Source organism: Trichechus manatus, unplaced genomic scaffold (genome assembly GCF_000243295.1).
Source record: "Trichechus manatus latirostris isolate Lorelei unplaced genomic scaffold, TriManLat1.0 scaffold00004, whole genome shotgun sequence".
NCBI classification, from domain to species: Eukaryota; Metazoa; Chordata; class Mammalia; order Sirenia; family Trichechidae; genus Trichechus; species Trichechus manatus.
Genome location: NW_004443940.1, coordinates 9,062,861 through 9,083,657, shown reverse-complemented (window position 1 = coordinate 9,083,657; position 20,797 = coordinate 9,062,861). Strand labels below are relative to the sequence as shown.

Genomic DNA, 20,797 nt, shown 5'->3' with positions numbered 1-20,797 from the left:
CCGTTTGCTGGTCTCCGATAGGAGTCCAAGATGGTGGATCCGCGCTGCGTTAGCTGGAAGGGGACCTCTGCATGAATCTCTCCTCGCTCTCTCTAACAGTGTCTTTTGAAGAACAGACATTTTAATTTTGATGGAATCTGGTTTATTGATTTTTTTTTTTCTTTTATGGTTTGTACTTTTTGTGTTGTATCTGGTAAATCTTGGCCTCATCCCAGGTCACAAAGATTTTTTCATGTTTTCTTCTAGAATATTTTCTACTATGTTTACTCAGCCTTCATACTTGACATATTTGGGCCAGATAATTCTTTGTTGTGGAGGTCTGTCCTGTGTATTGTAAGATGTTTAGCAGCATCCCTGGCCACTACTCACTAGATACCAGTAGCACTCTCCCAAATTTTGACCATCAAAAATGTCTCCAAACATTGCCAAATGTCCCATGGTGGGAGCAAAATATCCCCTAGTTGAGAACCGCTGTTTTAGAAGTTCTGTAGTTTTAGGTTTCACATTTATGTCTGTGATCCATTTTTAGTTGGTTTTTGTATATGGTGTGAAGTAAGGGTCTAGTTTCATTTTCTTACATGTGGGTATCTAATTGTTATTCCAGTACCATTTGCTGAAAAGACTATCTTTTCTCCAATAGATTTCTTGCATCTTTGTCAAAATAGATTGACCATTTATGTGAGTCTATTTCTAGACTCAGTTCCATTGATTTATATGTTTATTTTCATACCAATACCACACTCCTAATTACTGTACTGTCTTGAAATCAGGTAGTGAGTACTCCAACTTTGTTCCTCTCTTTAGAAAATTGTTTTGTTTATGTCTTAGGGTTTTCTAGAGAAACAGAAACAGTGTGAGGGATGGAGAGAGGGAGAGAATGAGAGAGATTGATTGATTTACTTTAGGGGATTGGCTCACACAGTTGTGGGGGCTGGAAACTCCAAAATCTGTAGGTCCGGTGGCAGGCTGGAGACATCTGCAGGCTTGCATGTCAAGATCTGGAGGTCAGGCAATGGAAAGAGTGCAGAGTGGAGAGACAGAGACTGAGTTCTGTCGAAATATTTTATGTCTGGAGGCAGAACACACCCTAAGGAAACTCCCTTTTCAGCTGATTGATTTTACATTATATTGGATTACACTGTGGAAGGTCATCACATTACATTACATTTGAGACAGCAACTAGTTTAGTGTTTGGCCAAACCACTGGAACCATAGCCTAACCAAATTGACATGTAAAAGTAAACCATCACAGTTTATTCTAGGTTCTTTGAATTTTCTTACACATTTTAGAATTGGTTTGTCCATTTCTATTTAAACAAAACAAAACAAGAAAGCCTGCTGGATTTTGGTTAAGATTGCATTGAGTCTATAAATCAATTTTGAGAAAATTGACATCATAACAATAGTGAGTTGTCTAATCCACACACATGACATTTCTCTTAATTTATTTAGGTCTTTAATTTCTTCATCAGTGTTTTGTTGTTTTCATTGTACCAATCTTGCACATGTTTTGTTAGTATTTAAAAAAGTTTCAATTTCTTATTTTTCAAGTATACAAAAATATAACTGACCTTTTATATTGGCTTTGTGTCCTGTACCTTGCTAATTTCATTTGCCAGTTTTAGTAGCTTTTCTATAGAATCTTGAGGATTTTCTGTGTAGACAGTCATGTCACCTGCATTTTATTTTGTCCTTTTTAGTATATGCCTTACAACCTACTCCTCACTTATCGACTGTCTTGTTACCCAACATTTTGCATTTACGACAACAGTAAAAAATCTACTATCATACTATTTTGTGCATTAATGACGTATGTCTGGCAACAATGAATGCCGAGGTGTAAGAGTAACGCTGGCTGTGATATTTAAAGTTATGTGTCAACTTGGTTGGGCCATGATTTTCAGTGGTTTGGCAGTTATGTAAGGATATAATTTGGCAGCTATGTAATGATGTAATTTGGCAGTTATGTAATGATATTGTCATTTTCCATTTTATGATCTGATGTGGTCATCCTCCATTTTCACATAACACTAATTTTCAAATAACGACCTGGTCTTTGGAACCTAACCGTGTCGATAATGAGGAGTGGGGGTATTTTTTTTTCTTGACTTATTGCACTGACAAAGATCCACCCAGTTTTTTACTTGGTTTGTTTTGTGTTCTGGCTCCATCACTGCTGTTACCAAGGTCACCAACAACGTTTGTGTAGCTGAGTACAGTGAAGACTTTTCTGTCCTCATCTTAGGTGCAGTAAATAGCACTGACACTATTGACCATTGCATACTTCTTAAAATCATTTCCTTTCTTGGCTTCTCCTGGTTATGTTTCTACTCCTCTGGTTATTTTCTCACAGTATTTTTTGCTGCTTTATCTCCCTCTGCTAAATCTCTAAGTCAAAAGTTGCAAACTGCAGACATGAACATGACTCAAATGTGGTTTTGCAGAAAAAAAACACTTTGGCACAGTGTTTAAAAATTTTGAAAAGGAATACTTTAAAAGTGGTCATGCAGTGTATATAGTTGGGCACAGGTCCCCTTACTCCCTAATTCTAGGCCAGCTTAACCCGTTTCTGTTACCGTCCTGGCCCCTCCAGAGTTCTTGACCTCTGCTTATAATGTTGGAAGGTATTTCGTGCTCATCCAGATACAGGGTTTTAAATGGATCTATATACTGATGACTTCCAAATTTATATCCCAACTTTTAGTTCTTCAAAATTTGTTTGTACAGTTGATCTTCATTATTCACGAATTCTGTATTTGTGAATTTGTGTACTTGATAAAATTTATTTGTAACTCCAAAATCCATACTTACATTGTGCTTTTGCAGTCATTCACAGATATGTGGCGAGTGGCAAAAAATCTGAGTCGCCCAGTACGCGCTTTCCCAGCTGAGGTGGAAAAGGCAGTGCTCTGCCTTCTTGTTTCAGCTGTTATAAATGTAAACAAGTCTTTTTTTCTGTTTATTTAATGCCATGTTTTTTACATTTTTGTGCTTTTTATTGGTGATTTTGCTGTTTACAATAACCCCTAAGCTTAATGCTGAAGTGCTGTCTAGTGTTCCTAAGCACAAGAAGGCTGTATGTGCTTTCTGGAGAAAATATGTGTATTATACAAGTTTCATTCAGGCATGAGTTATGGTGCCATTAGCTGTGAGTTCAATGTTAATGAATCAACAATATATGTTAAGCAAGATGTCTTTAAACAGAAATACATATATGTAAAACAAGGTTATGTATTGCTTGGTTAACAAAAATATTGGGACCAGAGGCTTGCAAGAACCCAACTACGTATTTCCTTTAGGAACAATGGTTCAGTATTTTCTAATTCAGTGTTTGCAGCAACTTTATACAGCATAACTACCATGAATAATGAGAATTTATTTATTCAGCTGCTTATTTGTCATGCCTGTTCACATCTGTAGAAATACAGATTTGAGTGCTTTTTAAAAATATTTTTTATTGATTAAAGGTATAATACAAGGAATCTTTGTGTGATAGAAATATTGCAGCAAAACAATTCAGTAGAAGGACAATTTACAGAGTAAAGGAAAATATTTGGAAACCATGTGTCTAGTAAGGGTTTATTATCCAGAATATATAAAGAACTCATACAACTCAAAAACAAAAAGGCAAATAGCACAGTTTAAAAATTGCAAAGGACTTGAATAGACATTTCACCAACGAAGGTCTAGAAATGGCCAATAAGCACATGAAAAGATGCTTAGCATTATTAGTTATTAGGGAAATGCAGATTTAAACCATAATAGATTCCACTTAACACGCTAGAATCGTTATTAAAAAACAAACAACAAAAACAACCCAAAATAACAAGTGTTAGCGAAGAGGTAGAGAAGTTGGAACCCTTGTCTATTGCTTGTGGGAATGTAAAATAGTATAGCCATCATGGAAAACAGTTTGGTGGTTCCTCAAAAAGTTGTACATAGAATTACTATATGACCCAGCATTTCCACTCCTAGGTATATTCCCCAAAGATTGAAAGCTGGGAAGCAAACAGATACGTGTACACCAGTGTTCATTGCAGCACTATTCATGGTAGCCAAAATGTGGAAACAGCCTGAATGTGCATCAACAGATGAATAGATAAATGTAGTACAGCCGTACAGTGGAATATTTTTCAGCCGTAAAGAAAAACGACATCTGGTACATGCTATGATGTGGATGAACCTTGAAAACATTATGCTAAGTGAAAGAAATCAGTCACGAAAGGACAAGTATTATATGATCCACTTATATGAAATATCTAGAGTAGGCAAATGCAGAGACAGAAGTAGATTACTGGTTACCAGGCATGTGGGAGGAAGAGAGGAGGAATGGGGAGTTATTAGTTAGTGGATACTGGCTTTCTGTTTGGTAGACAAAAAATGTTGCTTAGGGTGATGAAAAAGTTTTGGAAATAGATAGCGTTGATGGTTGTACAACACTGTGAATGTTAATGTCAGTGGTTTAAATAGCAAATTTTTGTTATATATGTTTTGCCACAAGTTTAAAATACATATATGCAGAAAGAAAAGGGATGTTTAACAGAGAGGTTATTTATTTTATGATAGATTATAAGAACATGTTTGCATGGGGCAGGGATTGATTCAGTGGAGAAGGAGAAGTGGATGAAGAAAAGAGGGGGAATTGTATATACCAAGGAAATCGTTGAAAAAAAAATGGAGTGGGATGAGAAGGACTTTGATAAGTAGAGAGACTTAAGAGTCACAAGATGGAAATCTAGGTAGATAATGGGATTGTAGATTTGGTGGCAGAAAGATAATGGAGTTGCTGTCTTCTGCTATACACTTTTTGAAGTAGATAAAATTGTAAGTTGAAAATGGGAAGGTAGACTCTGGTAGTTTTGAGGAGAAAGGTATGAAGTAGTCATTTCAGAGAATCAACTCAGGAGGAAAATGTCATAGGATTTCCAGGCAATGCTGAGTGCCCTTGAGTTTTAATGTCATCAATTTAAAGCAAAACTAGTCAGTTGGGTGTGTGATTTCTCCACCAACATGCTGCTGCTTGAATTCAGGCAAGGAAAAGATTGAACCAGATCTGGGGTTTTGCCAGGCAAATAGGGTAGTGGGAGAAAAAGGCAAGAAAAATAAGGGTGTTTGTAAGGCAGTGATTATAATGATGACTGTAAACGTTCAGAGAGCTAGAGAAGGAAACACACAAAAGAAAACAATGATGAAAAGGGTAAACATGATAGAATTAGTTGTCTTCATAAGCTGAAGAACTATTGTAGTTGAGGCATTAAAGTAGTCTGTGGAGGTTAGAGGATGAGCAGGAGGACAAATGGATAAGTCTGTTATCAGTAGTGACAAATGGACTATAAGGCCTAGACTGAGAAGGAACCGTGGGTCAAAGGGCTGATAGTGAGAATTATATATTGTGAGAAACATGGAAAGAACAGGTTTACTTTTTCCACACTTGGATAAGAATGTGATCAAATAGGAAGCTATATGCTACATGGAGCCCTGGTGGCACAGTGGTTACGGATTTGGCTGCTAACCAAAAGTTTGGCAGTTTAAGTCCACCAGCCAATCCTTGGAAACCCTATAGGGCGGTTCTGCTTTGTCTTATAGGGTTGCTATGAGTCAGAATCGACTCGAAAGCAATGGTTTTTTTGGGTTTTATATGCTACTTGAGTGGACATTTTAATCTAAATATGTATGGTTACTCAGTTAATGACTTAGCATGTTTCTCTTCAAAATTATTGTTTTAGAAAACGGAATCTTGGCATTGTCTTCCTCAAGAAACGGACTTTTCCCAAACCTTGGATACATCCCAGACCAGGTTTAATGTGAGAGAGGAAGGGGCTGAAGTAACAGACTTCCCCTCTCTGGAGGAAGGTATATTGACCCAGTCAGAAAATCAAGTGAAGGAACACAACAGAGATTTCTTATGTTCTCCATTGCTAGGTAATGCCTCTTTATTTTTAACTAGTAGTATACCTCACATTTGTAAAACACTTTCAGGAGACTGCAGCTCCTGTAACTAAGCCCTTTTTGAGTTTGGGAGCTCCGTAGAGCCATACTCAAAGGTAATAACTTATTTCTGGTTTTCTACACTGGCCAGCTCATCTAGTTATGTTAAATGTGCAGGTGCCCCTCATTTTATCACATCCTGCTGCTCACAGAAGGCAGAAAGGTGACAATTTCCTCTCTAGTGAGCGTGCTTCCTTAGTGCTGAATTTGTGGAGTTCTTGGGGTAAATCATATGTTATCCTTTGACCACTTCTGTTAGCAGCTGAGACTCCATGATCCGTAAAAAATAAAAACCAAACATTTATGTTTACCTCCTTTGATTCTTAGAATTAATTAAGGCATATTCTATTATCTTCAACTTTCGGGCCCAAAAATTGAGATAGAGAGGGTAAGTAACTTCTCTGAGATAGATTATATTGCTTTCCTCTGTTTGATATAGAATTGATTTGCTGGCTCTTTACAGAAGATATTTTAAGTACCTTTCAAATTATTAAGTTAGGAGATAGAATTATAATAGGACTGTTTTGAATCATTGAAGAAATATAAGAATTCTTAGCCAGTATAGTAATTGGTTATTATTATATTAGTTATATATTGGTAATTAGTAATTTTTCATGCCTAAATCATAGTTTAGAAAAATGTTATTCTGTCCTTCTGTTTTCTTTTTTAAGAAGTGAAAAATGTAACAACCAGGTTTTTTCTATATAAAATTATGTGTATCTGTGTGTGTATATATTATATCAATTACTTTTTGTTTTAGGCTTCTTGATTAATGTGAGAAATTTATATATAAGACTGCCATTTTGATAACAGAAAATAGCCAGATTCATTGCTGGGTAATGAAAATTAAATGTAATTATGTGATTATCAGTTTTCAGATTAAACTTCTGTTTTGTAAAAGTTGCTCTAGAACTGTGCATAGCTATCCTTTATCTTGATTATTGTCTGAATTACTAAAACTTTTCTTTTGATTATAACATCTAGTTAATATGTTATTGAATAATTTTATATAGAAGAACATTTCCTTTTACAGATTTTAAGGAATCCTTTGTAAGTTAAATTCAGAATATCTTGAGGATAAAAACTTCTAGGCTATATCTTTTAAAAGGTAACAAGAACAAATGAACAAAACTGGAGTTCAGAAACAAATACCAAATAATTTCATTTCCAATGAAATACAAAGTTTTAACTTTAATTTCTGCCTTCTTAATATCCTGATATCCTTTGGTGTAGTGGGAGTGTTCTAAAGTAAGGGAGGTTCTGATTGGATAATTAGGATAAGCCTTTTTTAGGGGAGCAGGATTCTACCTTGAAGATTGTCTTGCCAGAGTTTCGTAGAGAATCTTGAATAGAACTTATCCAACATGGTTTTCTTCAAACATAAGCTAATGCTATCCAAATCAAAATATTATCCAATCTATGACGTGGATCATTAGAATCAATTTTAGTTCTCCATTTTAAGAAAAATGTTGACAAAAGTGGAGTAGTAACCTGTTGGAGGAGATGACTATGATAGTAAATGAAAAAGAGTGGGAATCCATCCATTGAGAAGACTTTGCTCTTATCGGATATTTGAAGGGCTGTCATGCTAAAGAGGAAATAATTGTTTTCCATTCATTTACTTAACAAATACCTAAGTGCCTCCTGTGTGTTTGATGCTGGGAATATATAGATGAAAGCTACCTCCCTCTTCTGGAAAGACAATCCAGTAAACACAAAATAATAGTACAATGGATGAGTATTATAATGGTCTAGAGCATGAGTTTGCAAACTACCAAATTTGACCTGAGGCCTGATTTTGTATTGTCCATGAGCTGAGAATGGTTTTTACATTTTTAAAGGATTATAAAAACAAATAACGACAATAAACCCAAAGAAATACAGCAGCAGAGATCATATGTGACCAACAAAGCCTAAAATTTCTAAATTACCTGGTTCTTTACAGAAAAAGCTTGCTTACCTCTGGTCTAGAGGTTAAAATTGGAATATAAGAATTATAGGGAGGCTGATTTCAGCTTGATATAAAAAGAACTTTCTAATAGAGTCATTTAGTAGTGGAAAAGACTAACAACAACAAAAACAGTAAGCATTATGCCATAGAAAATGTTCAAGCAAAATTCTATGAGAGATGTTGTAGAGGGGATTTCAGTATTGGTCATGAAATTGTACTATGTAGTTTCTAACATGTTTTCTAATATAGAGTTTTATGACTCCAGCTTGTCATTTATTGTAGATTAAGTAGATCAGATGGCCAGAGGAAATTCTATCATTAATGTTTTATCATGCATAAATATTGTTATTGTACTGTGTAGATTCTCACCAATGGCAAATGTCATTGATAATATCTGGTGCCAGAATGGTTAGATATATCAAAAAACAGGAATCCAAGCCATCAACAGCTGTCCAAATGTGAGAAAACAAGTAGCCAAAAGCTGCAAGAAAATGACATTGTCAATAAGATATACAACCTTCCACTCCCAAAACACACACACACACACACACACACACACACAAACACACAAACACACACACACACGTTTGAGAAATAACTTTTTAATTTCTGGCCTAAGCGATTAGTAAGCCGATTTTCTAATTTACCTGACATAACTCCCCCACCTCCACTCTGAAATATTTTTAAGTATTTAAGGAGATGCTGAGATGCTGCTTATTACCTACTATTCCTTAGTAATAGGAGTTATTTTAAGTAATCTGATTTCTGTAGTCTGTAGATCCTCGTTAGGGATAAGTTTTTTTGTTTTTTTTTAAAGGAAAAAAGTACTTTAAGTGCTCAGCTTATAGGTAATAGGAAACAGTAAGTCTGCTACACTTGTCCAAAGGGCAAGAAGCCCTAGTATATTTGGAGACTTTGTGAAAAAACTTTCATGATTCTTAGAGGAGTAAAGGACTTTTTTTTTTAAAGGTTTAATACTGATTATCTAAGCCAAGCCAAAGAGGAACTGTACCAGTTGGTCCTTGGTGGTAAAGGTTATTGATTTCTATTAGTGTCTCATTTTTTAATGAATTCATTCAGGAAAATAAATCTAATTTGAGTGATAAATGTGATAGATACTTTGGTAGGCACTGAGGGTGTAGCTGTAAATAAAGCAGACGTGGAGTTGGTGGTCTAAGTGGGAAGCAGACAGACAAAAGGTTAAAACGAGTGAGATGCATTATGATAGGGAAGGTGCAGAGTATGTGAGAGCATTAAGGGTGTGTCAGCGCACCAAGTGAAGGGCAGGTGACACCATGATGAGCCCTAGGAGAACCCTAGGTTTGCAATAATTTCATAGAGAAAAGGGGTGAGAGAATGGAGTCTTCACTTTGTATGTAGTATTATAGTCATTCTGAACGCAAGAAACTACTGCAGCAATAAATACTTGTATTGAAAAAACAATTTAATTTTAGCAAAACATCACCCATCAAGTTAAATTAATTTTAATTAGAATGTTGGTTTTATAATTTTGTTTCTATTAACATTTAATTTTTTTTGTTTTAGAGTTGTATCAGTGCTATAAGGAATAAGGAATTTATACCTAGTACATATTTAAGGACATTAAGAATTATTTAAGTCAACATTCAGGAATCTATAAGAATTTTTTTTTCCTTTAAAGCATCTTTCTCAAACCTTTGCACACAGGGCCCCTTTAAACACTAAAAATTACCGAGGACTCCAAAGAGCTGTTGTTTATGTGGGTTATGTCTTATTTTGATGTTTCCCATATTAGAAATTAAAACCAAGGAATTAAAAGATATTTATTAATTCATTTTAAAATGACAACAGGTCCATTACATATTAGGCTTAAGTAACATAGTTTTATAGAAAAAAATAACTTTTCCAAAACAAAAAAATTTAGTAAGAAGAATAGCATTGTTTTACTTTTTAATGTCTGTAATGTCTGACTTACTAGAAGATAAGTAGATTCTCATATCTGCTTCTGCATTCAATCTGTTGCTGTATCACACATCATGTAGCTCCTGGAAAATTTTCACTGTACCCTCGTGAGAGAATGAGAGTGACTAAGGCAAATGACATCTTAATATTGAGTATAATTTTGACTCTACGCACCCTCTCATAGTGTCTTAGAGATGCCCAGGGGTTCTGGGACCACACTTTGCTATAAGGGGTATGGTCTCTTTGCATTACTTAAGATGGAAATAAACACTCATATTGGTTAGGAGGTTCAAATCTTAACCCTGGCACTTAATAGCTATGTGAATGTGGACAAATTACTTAATGTTTCTTAACTTTTGTAATCCAGTTTCTTCATCTGTGAAGTAGGTATGATACCTATCCTTCAAGATTGTTATGAGCATTAAAGGAAATATTGTAGGTTAAGTGCCTAGACCTTGGTAGGTATTCAATAAATGATAGTTGCTGCTGCCGCTGCTGTTATATTATTCCAGTGCTTGTGGAAACTTCCAGAGGGCAGCATATTTAGATTCTTTAAAGTATTACATGAATAAGTTAAATAATTAATTTTCAGCATCACCCAGCATTTTTATATTTGACACTTTGCAGTCATACAAGACAGCTTTGCTTCTCCTGATTTGCCTTTGCTGACTTGCGTGACAGAAGATCAAGAGTTTGGACTTGATTCCCTATTTCACCAAAGTGAACTAGATTTTGCACCTCTGAGGTAGAATGATTTATTTTTTATTTGCGTATAACCCTTCTGCTCTTTCTTTTTTTGTTGTAAATTTTTACTAATATTAATGACTTCAGGCTAAGATGGTACATTGGGGTAGGGGTTAGATATTCTCAGCACATGCTCTGAAGGTAGTTAAGGCCCTAAGTTAAGACATGATGCATATTAATGTGCCACAGTAACATATGTGTAGAAATGACCTAGGTGACTGTAGTATATTTTAAAGTAATTCAAATTAATATCCTTTAGAATAGTTATAATGGGAGGCAAGTCTGAAATTCTTGAAACCATTTTTGAAATTATCTAAGAATATAAGTTTTCCTCTTTTAGAACTGGAAGAAACAAACGAACAAAAACAAAAAACCAACCAAAAAACCTTAAATGAAAAACTGTAGATGTTTAGAAAGTAAAGTTTAATCCCTACTCCTTCTGCTATGTATTACTTTGTAATCACTTCTGTGAAGTGCTCTGTACATATTAGATACTCAACCAATTAAAGTTACTTTTATATTTTGGGAGTAGATCACTTCTTGAATAGTTTTCAGTAATAAATAATAAATGATAAAAGAATTAATGCAGGTTAAATGAATGTTAAATCATGGTAGGTGATAAACTAAATATTTTACATAGTTTTGAATTTCTCATTTAAAGAATCTTTTTACTTAGTGATATGAAAATAAGATTCTATGTCTCTATTATTTAGGATAAATCTGAGAAAATATCTGGGTCATAGGGTGGTAATTCACCTTCTGGCTACAAAAATTTGTTTAGTCATTAGCCCCCGTAAGGAATTTGAACTAGAAGAACTTTGTTTTTCAACACACTTTTCAGATAACCTTGATTTCAGTGACATCATTTTTGTATTTTTTCATGTTCGTATTTAAAAATGAAATGTTTTTAATGTGTTATTTATTTACTTCTAACTGTATATTTTTAGGGCAGTTCCTGATAGGTCTGAAGACACTGAATGGTTTTCTCGACCATCTGAAGTTAGTGAAGCTTTGTTCCAGGCAACCTCAGAAGTAGCTTCAGACTTTGTTAACAGCTGCTTTAGTGTATCTCAGCACCCACTTATAGATAGTACAGTTGTAGAGTCTCAGCGCTCTCTTTTACCTCTTGAACAAGAGAATAATGAAGAGGCCATTTCGTCTAATACAGTTGATGAACTGAAAACCCCCAAAGACTGTGATGCTCTTTATTCATATATGTCATTGAAGACACAAGAAGTTGTACAGCAGCCAGAAACCAATTTAGCTGGTAAAGATCAGGTTTCTTTCTCAAGTTCATCTGATATCAGTGATGAAATCAGAACTACCAAAAGAAGTGATAGTTTTGATGCTTGTTCATATATGCAGTGTTGGAAACAGGAAGCTTTTCAGCAGTCAGAAACATGTAAGGACCATGATTCCTTTTCAGATTCATCTGACACAATTGACGAAAATGAAGTTCCCACGGGAAGTAACACTTTTGGTGTCCCTTGTTCACACATGCCATGGTGGAAACAGGGAACTTCACACCATCCCAAAGCGTGTCCAACCAGTACGGACCATGTTTCCTTTGCACATGAAGTTGCCTCTCGTTTTAATAATAAAATGTCGAATTCTGACTTACATTGTTTGTTGGAAAGAAGAGGAGAAGAGGTTTTCTTGACATCTGATAGCCATTATTTTGAGAGTGCTTATTTAAGAATTTCAGCTGAGAATGAGGTGAAACAAAAAATGGATTCTTTGGAGGGTTATGAAAGAAATGAAGAAGGGCTAGGGGAAGAATTATCTCAACATTTTGAACAAAAGGAGACTGGAAATGACTTAGTATCTTCAGGAGTACATCCCAGATCTTCAGAAATACAGCTTACTGGGAATGATGCAGTTCCTGATAATTCTGTAAAAGTTTCAGAAGCTTACATACTCTCCACAGGACATGTTACCTTTAAGATGGAGGTTTCTGGTGGTCCTCTTCAGACTGTTAAGTCCAACTTGGGTGAGACACCAGAACAACTATATTTTCAAGAGGATAGAAACCAAAAGGAAACTTCCACCTTGGGTGGGAAGAGTGTTGATGCTACTGAAAATGTAGCCTTTGAGGCAGTTATTGCCTCTATTGAGCCTTCAGAGAAGGAGAGTACAGTAAATGAAATCCAAACCGATATCAATAAATCTTTAACAAATGACAGCCAAGAAAGAGAACCAAAAAACCCAGATCTTCCCTTATCAAATTATAATGATGAAAAATCTTTACTTGATCAGCTTAGTTATCCACTCTATCAGTCTACTCCTGGGGTGTTTGAACCAGCACCTTCAAAACCACTGTTGCATAAAAAAGATGTTGATGATAGTTCCTTGTACTGGCATCCTAATTTAAAATCACACTCTAATGCTCAAGAAATGCTTAAGTCATCTGCTCTTTTAAGTGAAAAATCTGCTCACAGACAGACTGTTGGTTTTGACAAACTACAGCCGCCTTTAATTCAGGGTGACATCGGCAGTGAACCATTTCTTCTCATTGGGAAGATAAAGTCTGTTTCTGCTCTTGACCTTGCGGAGAAGACGGAATCTTTAAACATTCATCCAGTAAAAGTATCAACTTCAGATTCTTTGATTTTACAAGGATTAAAGCAGCAAACCTCTGATGAAGTTGCAGATTCATCAAACTATACTTTCGGTAAGGATGTAAACTCTAGTAACTTTATTGCCAGTCCATCTGCAGGTGTAGGAAGCAGCTATTCAGCAAACTTGGTGGCATGCGATGAAAAGTCACAAGGTGCTTTACCATTGGCCAGTGACGCACCACTAATTATACTTTGCCAAGAGACATTGCTGAAAGCTGATATAGGCTGAGGTGAAGTTCCTCAGCCTATGGAAGCCAAGTTCAGTTTTACTATATGTACAATTATGCAAAATGACTCATATTTTGTAGAGCGCCTGCAGGGGAAGACTGAGTCTGACATCATTTCTCTGGACGATGATGCTGAATGCCGTATCCTAGATGAACATGCAGTGGTGGGCAATGAAAGAGCTGCTGATCTACTAAGAGAGGTGAGACACTGAAAACGATAGTTGGAAGCAACACGGTCTTCTCCAGTACTATTTCAGGAAATGGTATTGTTTTTATTTTACTTTTTACTATTTCCCAGACATGTGACCAAGGTGACTTGACTGGTGAGTGCAGCTAGCAGCTTCAGAAAAATTGTTTGATAATCTAGAGATTTATAATAGCTTTCTGCACTGGCAGCCAACTTTACAAGTACCATCTAAGGAAGATAGCGATTTTGAAGAGCCTGTAAGTTTTTCTATTTGACTTCTTATGAGGTGGGGAGAAGAAAATTTTAGTTGAAAAATGAGAATGAACGTAAAAGGCCCATATATATCTTTTAGTACCAACTTTGGTGTGTTACATGATATCCAGGAATATGCTCCCTTAATAGAAGTTGGCATAAAAGAAATGTTTGTGTTTCATAGACCATTAGACTTAGTGAGTTTTATGGTATCTTGGAAAAGGCCATCCGTTGGAGCTCCCAGGCCTTTCATTTTGGAGCATCCTAACTCTTCCATGTTGTGCCAGCAGAAATCTTTGCAACAGTGTTAGGATTAGACTTATTCATGGGGACATTCAAATGATTGTGGTTTTTTTTCCCTTCTGGCCTTCAATGTACAAGCCTTGGAATAGGCTCTGGAATATTCAAATGTTTCAGTTCAAAAGCTTTTGAAAGATTTGACTTCAGAGGTATCTTGAAAATGACAAAAAACAGTGGTCTCCAGGAAGGACACAGAGGTGTTTAATGCCCAAATTAGCAAGTGTCTCTAAAGGGAACTAACTACCCCTTCCCAAATGAGCAACACACCCATGTATATACACATTCCCTTCCCCTCTCTATTTATATTATTACCATTGTGTATGTGTATGCTAGAAAATGGTGACTCTGGGTATTGTAAAAATTCTGTGTCAACCTTTCTTTTATACAAGGCTTAATTTGTCAGGATCTTTGGATCCCTTGGCTTTATGTTTCTCTGGTTCCATTTTCATCTTTTGTCTTATACTGTCAGCTCTGAGCTGGACCCTCCTTCCTTATAGTATATCCTTATATCTGATTGGCTATTAATTATAGTTAGATAATATGTGTGATGTGCTTAATAATATGCCAGGTATGTAGTAGATGCTCAATATTGTTACTTTCCTTTTTTATTTTCTCTTGTATAATATTGGTCATTGCAAAACTACTAGCTTAGGTTCCAACCATATTTAGACCTTTAGTTTCATACAGTCTGTAAGAGAAAATGAGCAAAAATATTGTGATCAACTTTATCTTTTACTTATAATTTACTGACTTTATAAAAAATTCATATAGAGAACCATTGTTGTTGTTAGGGCCGTAGAATTGACGCCAACTCACAGCAACCCTTATGTACAACAGAATGAAACACTGCCTGGTCCTGCGCCATCCTCACAATCATTGTTATGTTTGAGCCCATCATTGCAGCCACTGTCTCCATCTGTCTTGTTCAGGGTCTTTCTCTTTTTCACTGACCTTTTACTTTACCAAGCATGGTGTCCTTCTCCAGGGACTGGTCCCTCCTGATAACATGTCCAAAACTCATGAGACAAAGTCCTACCCTCCTCGCTTCTAATGAGCATTCTGGCTGTACTTCTTCCAAGACAAGTTTGTTTGTTCTTCTGGCAGTCCATGGTATCTTCAGTATTCTTTGCCAGTGCCATAATTCAAAGGCATCAATTCTTCTTTGGTTTTCTTTATTCATAGAGGACCATTAGATTAGCTTTATTTTTTTCAATATTCTAACGTAGACATTGTTTAATTCTAATTTTAAATCTAATAACACTGGAGATTAAAATGATAGCTAATGCTTACACTCTGCTGAAATGCTGTGCTAAGAAGTTTACGTATATACATCAATTCCTTTAATCCTTGGGCCAGTCCTGTCATGTAAGTACTATTGTCATCCCCATTTTACAGTTGGGATTTAGAGGGTTAAGGAACTTGCTCATGATTATTTAGCGAGTAGAGGAACCAGGATTTGAACGTAACCTTACTTGTGTACTTAACCACTACCACAAATCACCCTCTAATGGAGTCTCGGTGGCACAGTAGTTAAGAACTATGGTTGCTAACCACCAGAAAGTCAGCAGTTGGAATCCACTAGCAACTCCTTGGAAACCCTATAGGACAGTTCTACTCTGTCCTATAGGGTCGTCGTGAGTTGGAATCAACTTGACAACTTGACAGCAACAGGTTTGCTTTGGTTTTTATTTAGCTAATTTCATCAGTGAAAGCAAAGCTGCAACCAAGCACACCAAGAATTTGCATTATCATGACAAGAATGAAGGCTTAGAAGGAGATTGTTCAGTTTCCATAAGAATTAAGAAACAAAATATGATCAGTTTTAGAGTTTCTAATTATTTTTATAATACTACTCATGTGAGTTACATCAACTTTTCATGTAGATAAAATGTATTTAAGAAAATGAAGATATATATTCAGTTAATAACAATTCAGTGCAATTAACTTTGACCACTATTTCAAATTTTATCTGCCCTTAACTGTAACCTTAAGTTTCTTCTTTCAGTCTAGGGAGGATGCTGCCACTGTTGCCTGTGTTTTCCTTCACTCTTAGCTCTAGCCTATGATCTGGGAGTTACTTAATGCCACTATTGTTGTTAGGTGCTGTTGAGTCAATTTGTGACTCATAGCGACCCCATGTCACAGTAGAACTGCCCCATCGGGTTTCCTAGGCTGAAATCTTTACAGGAGCAGATGGCCAGGTCTTTCTCCTGTGGAGCCACTGGGTGGGTTTGAACCACCAACCTTTCAATTAGTAACTGAGCGCTTAATCACTGTGCCACCAGGGCTCCTTAATGCCAATAAAAAAGCCAGATATGGAAGGAATTTTTTTGCATGACTCAACTTACTCTCAGGGGGCTTGACTACTTGTATTTTTTCTTCCTTCCTCTCCTCGTCTGTGTCTCAGGAGAGTCATCCATATGTGTTTGCCTCACTTTGATATCTACCCATCATTCTTTAAATGATTATTTGGGCATCCACTTTTGGCTTAATGCAGTTTGCAGCTGTGGAAAGAACATGGAGATTTGGAATCAAAACCCAGTTCAGTTACCTGTTAGCCTGTGCCTTGGGCAAATGACTTTGGAGGACCACTTTCCTTATCTACATAAAGAAATGGGAATAGGAATAATCAACCTCATACATTAGTATATTAAATGGGGTAAGGTATCCTGTTGCTGTTGAGTCGATTCTGACTCATAGCAACCCTATGAGACAGAATAGAACTGCCCCATAGGGTTTCCAAGGCTGTAAATCTTTTATGGAAGCAGACTGCCACATCTGTATCCCACGGAGTAGCTGGTGGGTTTGAACAACTGACCCTTCAGTTAGCAGCTGAGCGCTTAACCACTGCGCCACCAGGGCTCCTTGAGGTAAGGTATATAGCACTTATACAATGCCTGGCTCTTAGTTACCTTCACCAGTTACTTTACGGAAACTAGACTCTCACCAGTGATCTAGTTTCTCTCTAATTTGTTTTTCCTTCTTTGTTCTTGGTAGCATATGAAGTTTGTTTGTTTGTTTAGTTCAAGTGCTTAGAAAAGTTTATTTCCTCTATTTTGTTTTTCCTTCTCTTTGTTCTTGGTAGGATATGAAATTTTGTTTGTTTAGTCAAGTGCTTAGAAAAGTTTATTTCATGCTTAGGATATTTTTCTGAAGCGTTAAAAAATTATCGCATCTAGACTTTTCAATGTTAGAGTTAAATATTCTAAAGGAGAGGCCTTTAAAGAAAACTGTTGGATGTTATATTATAAATCTAATAGCTTTACACAGCAGCAGAACCCAGAAGAAAGGAGACATTATAGAAATTGTTTATTACATAATGGACAGGTGATTTATTCTGAGTATTTATGATTTTTCTCCTTTTTGTGACTGCACCATGGACTTAATAAAAACTGCCTAAATCATTAGCATATCCTGCATTATCATCATGTGTAGAAAACTGTAATTAAAGTAAGGTAGTTTTTATTAGTTGCATAATCTAAAAATATGAGGAAAATTTTTACTATATCTCTAAAAAGACCACAGAATTGTCATTGAGGTATCCATTTCTTGAGACATTGGAAAAAATTCTCGTTTGTGGGCAGTCTGTTCTTTTTTTCACATAACGAAACAGAAAAATTATATCGCATAAGAAATGTTTTTCTCTAAAGTAAATTCATTGGTACATTTTCTTAAATACCTCAGTAATGCAGTACTTGGGAAATGTAAATTCTCAACTCAGACTTGAAATAAGTTATTAGACAAATACACAAATTGTATTGCTTGGCGTCAGATTTTTCAAGGATTAAAGAATTGTTTAAACCCTTGTGCTGTTCATAAATTATATTTCAAAATTTATACCTCGTACTACTTTTATTTTCTGAAAGTAGATTGCTCAATCTAATGACAACATAGAGTGAACTCTATAATGTACAAATAAGTCACAGTTCACTTCAAAAGAAATGATTAATATTTTTTTTTGTCAAAATCATAATATTAAGATATTTATAAAAACTAACTAGGATTTATCTGGCTGACAAAGGTCCTACAGAAAGTTGTCTTACGGCATTCCGTGGAAACTCTTTGTTCGTTCTTTACTTTCAGCTTCTTTGGAAATGTCTTCGCATCTTTTTCTGCCTCCACCTTTTTCAAAGGTTGAAAAGATTCTGGTAATTTTTTTGAAGGGTACAGTTGGGCCCTGTTCCATTTTTGTAAATTGTGCTTTAGGTGGAAGTTTACAACTCAAGTTAATTTCTCATACAAAAATTTATACATATATTGTTATGTGACCCTCGTTGCTGTCCCTATAATGTGACAACACATTCCCCCGTTCCACTCTGAGGTTCCCGTGTCCATTCAACCAACTCCTATCCCTTTCTGCCTTCTCATCCCACTCCGGACAGGAGCTGCCGTTTATTCTCTTATGTCTACTTGAACTAAGAAGCACACTCTTCACGAGTATTATTTTATGTTTTATAGTCCAGTCTAATGTTTGTCTAAAGAGTTGGCTTCAGGAATGGTTTTTAGTTCTGGGTTAACAGAGACTCTGGGGGCCATGTCTTCTGGGGTTCCTCTAGTCTCAATCCGACCATTAAGTCTGATCTTTTTACATGAATTTGAGTTCTGCACCACACTTTTCTCCTGCTCCGTCAGGGACTCTTTGTTGTGTTCCCAGTCAGGGCAGTCCTTAGTGGTAGCTAGGCACCATCTAGTTCTTCTGGTCTCAGGCTGATGGAGTCTCTGGTTTATGTGGTCCTTTCTGTCTCTTGGGCTAATATTTTCCTTGTGTCTTTGATATTCTTCTTTCCCCTTTGCTCCAGGTGGGTTGGGACTAATAGATGCATCTTAGATGGCTGCTTGCAAGCTTTTAAGACCCCAGACGCCACTCACTCACCAAAGTGTGATACAGAACATTTTCTTTATAAACTTTGTTATGCCAGTTGACCTAGATGTCCCCCGAAACCATGGTCCCCAGACTCCTGCCTCTGCTACTCTGTTTGGTTGTGTTAGGAAACTTACTAGCTTTTGGTTTAGTCCAGTTGTGCTGACTTCCCCTGCATTGTGTGTTGTCCTTCTCCTCACCTAAGGTAATTCTTGTCTGCTATCTAGTTAGTGAATTCCCCTCACCCTCCCTCCCCACCCTCGTAACTGTCAAAGAATGTTTGCTTCTATGTTTAAACCTTTTCTTGAGTTCTTATAATAGTGGTCTCATACAATATTTGTGCCTTTGCGACTGACTAATTTCACTCAGCACAATGCCTTCCAGATTCATCCGTGTTGTGAGATGTTTCATAGATTCATCGTTGTTCTTTATTCTGTAGTATTCCATTGTGTGAATATACCATAATTTGTTTATCCATTCATCTGTTGATGGACACCCAGGTTGTTTCCATCTTTTTGCTATCATAAACAGTGCTGCAGTGAACATCAGTGTGCATATATCTATTCGTGTGATGGCTCTTATTTCTAGGATATATTTCAAGGAACAGGATTGCTGGATCATATGGTACTTCTATTTCTAGCTTTTTAAGGAAGTGCCAAATCGATTTCCAAAGTGGTTGTACCATTTTACATTCCCACTCTGTTCCATTTTAAATGACAGTCTGCCACAAATATCATACAAAATCCTAACAATAGTCTTCAAAGTAGGGTTGCTAAAGCAAAAATTGTATGTGATCCCCAAACTGGCAATACAAGGTCTTCAATAAAATAGTTGTGGCAAGTCCTGATCTACATCAGGACTTGAGAAAGTGTTGCCATACTACTCACTGGAAAAGAACCTGGACCACATCATGATGAAATAGGTTCGATATGCTTCCACTCTTTTTTCACTTATAAAATTTATGAAGTCCTCCTTATCCTTAGGCCCCAATAATGCATAATTTCACCATCTTTACAAGGGTAGATAGTAGGAAGAACAGTTATGATAAATTGGCCGCTCAGTCCTGGCTGCTCTGTACCATCTACTTTTGCAACATTAATCTCAAAATCTCCCCATTCAGCAAAACTTGCCCATTCTGGTTGAAGATTCTGACAAGCAGGAGACCATGGAGCATAAAATTTTGTCATCTACTCTCCTTCCAGCAGCTCTCTCCAGTTCTTGTCCATGATGATGCTCTCACTCCACTGTCCATGGGTCCAGGGAGCCCCACAAAGCAATAGCACCAGGACTGCCAGGAGAACTATGACTCCCGGAGGGTGCCATGTTGGCTACTCGCCTACACCACAGCAAGCACTGTAGTCCCTATCCCTCCATGTGATATTCTTTTTAGCTTGTATACTAAAACAACTATTTTAGTATCCCTTATTTTGTCCATGTAATTCTAAATATTCTTGAAGTTTTACTTCTTAGATATCTTTTTTTCCCTCAGAGACCTGGTTACCTCTCATGACTCTCTGTGTGGATGATTATCACCTCTTTATTTTTAGACTCTAGTATTTTTCTTGAGTTAGGCACTTAGGGTATTTTGCAAGTAGTTTCCTTGTGAACATTCCCATCACTCCAGATTCAACTTGTCTGTATCAAAATAACTCACTTTTTTTCCTAAAACCAGACTGACTTGTAGATGTCCCAAGTTCTTATAGTAGTGTTAGCATCTTTCTAGTTTCC

General features: G+C 36.3%; 1 protein-coding gene and 1 pseudogene across 5 annotated transcripts in view; one reads left to right on the top strand and one right to left on the bottom strand.

Moving 5' to 3' along the window:
• Positions 1–20,797, top strand: part of ALMS1 (ALMS1 centrosome and basal body associated protein) — a 210,439-nt gene that overhangs the window by 57,146 nt on the left and 132,496 nt on the right. For 4 of the 5 annotated variants that reach the window (XR_002824358.1, XM_023732665.1, XM_023732673.1 and 1 more), the window contains 4 exons: positions 5,727–5,922; positions 10,508–10,625; positions 11,572–13,295; positions 13,551–13,669. Coding sequence is in view for 3 of the 5 variants with exons in the window: in XM_023732665.1 (XP_023588433.1) it covers positions 5,727–5,922; positions 10,508–10,625; positions 11,572–13,295; positions 13,551–13,669 (2,157 nt within the window). In the remaining 2 variants the exon portion in view is untranslated. Of the gene's footprint in view, positions 1–5,726; positions 5,923–10,507; positions 10,626–11,571; positions 13,296–13,341; positions 13,670–20,797 lie in introns of those variants that run through there. The other variant, XM_023732683.1, reaches the window with a different exon arrangement.
• On the bottom strand, positions 19,677–20,392 carry LOC105756282 (thioredoxin-related transmembrane protein 1 pseudogene; annotated as a pseudogene).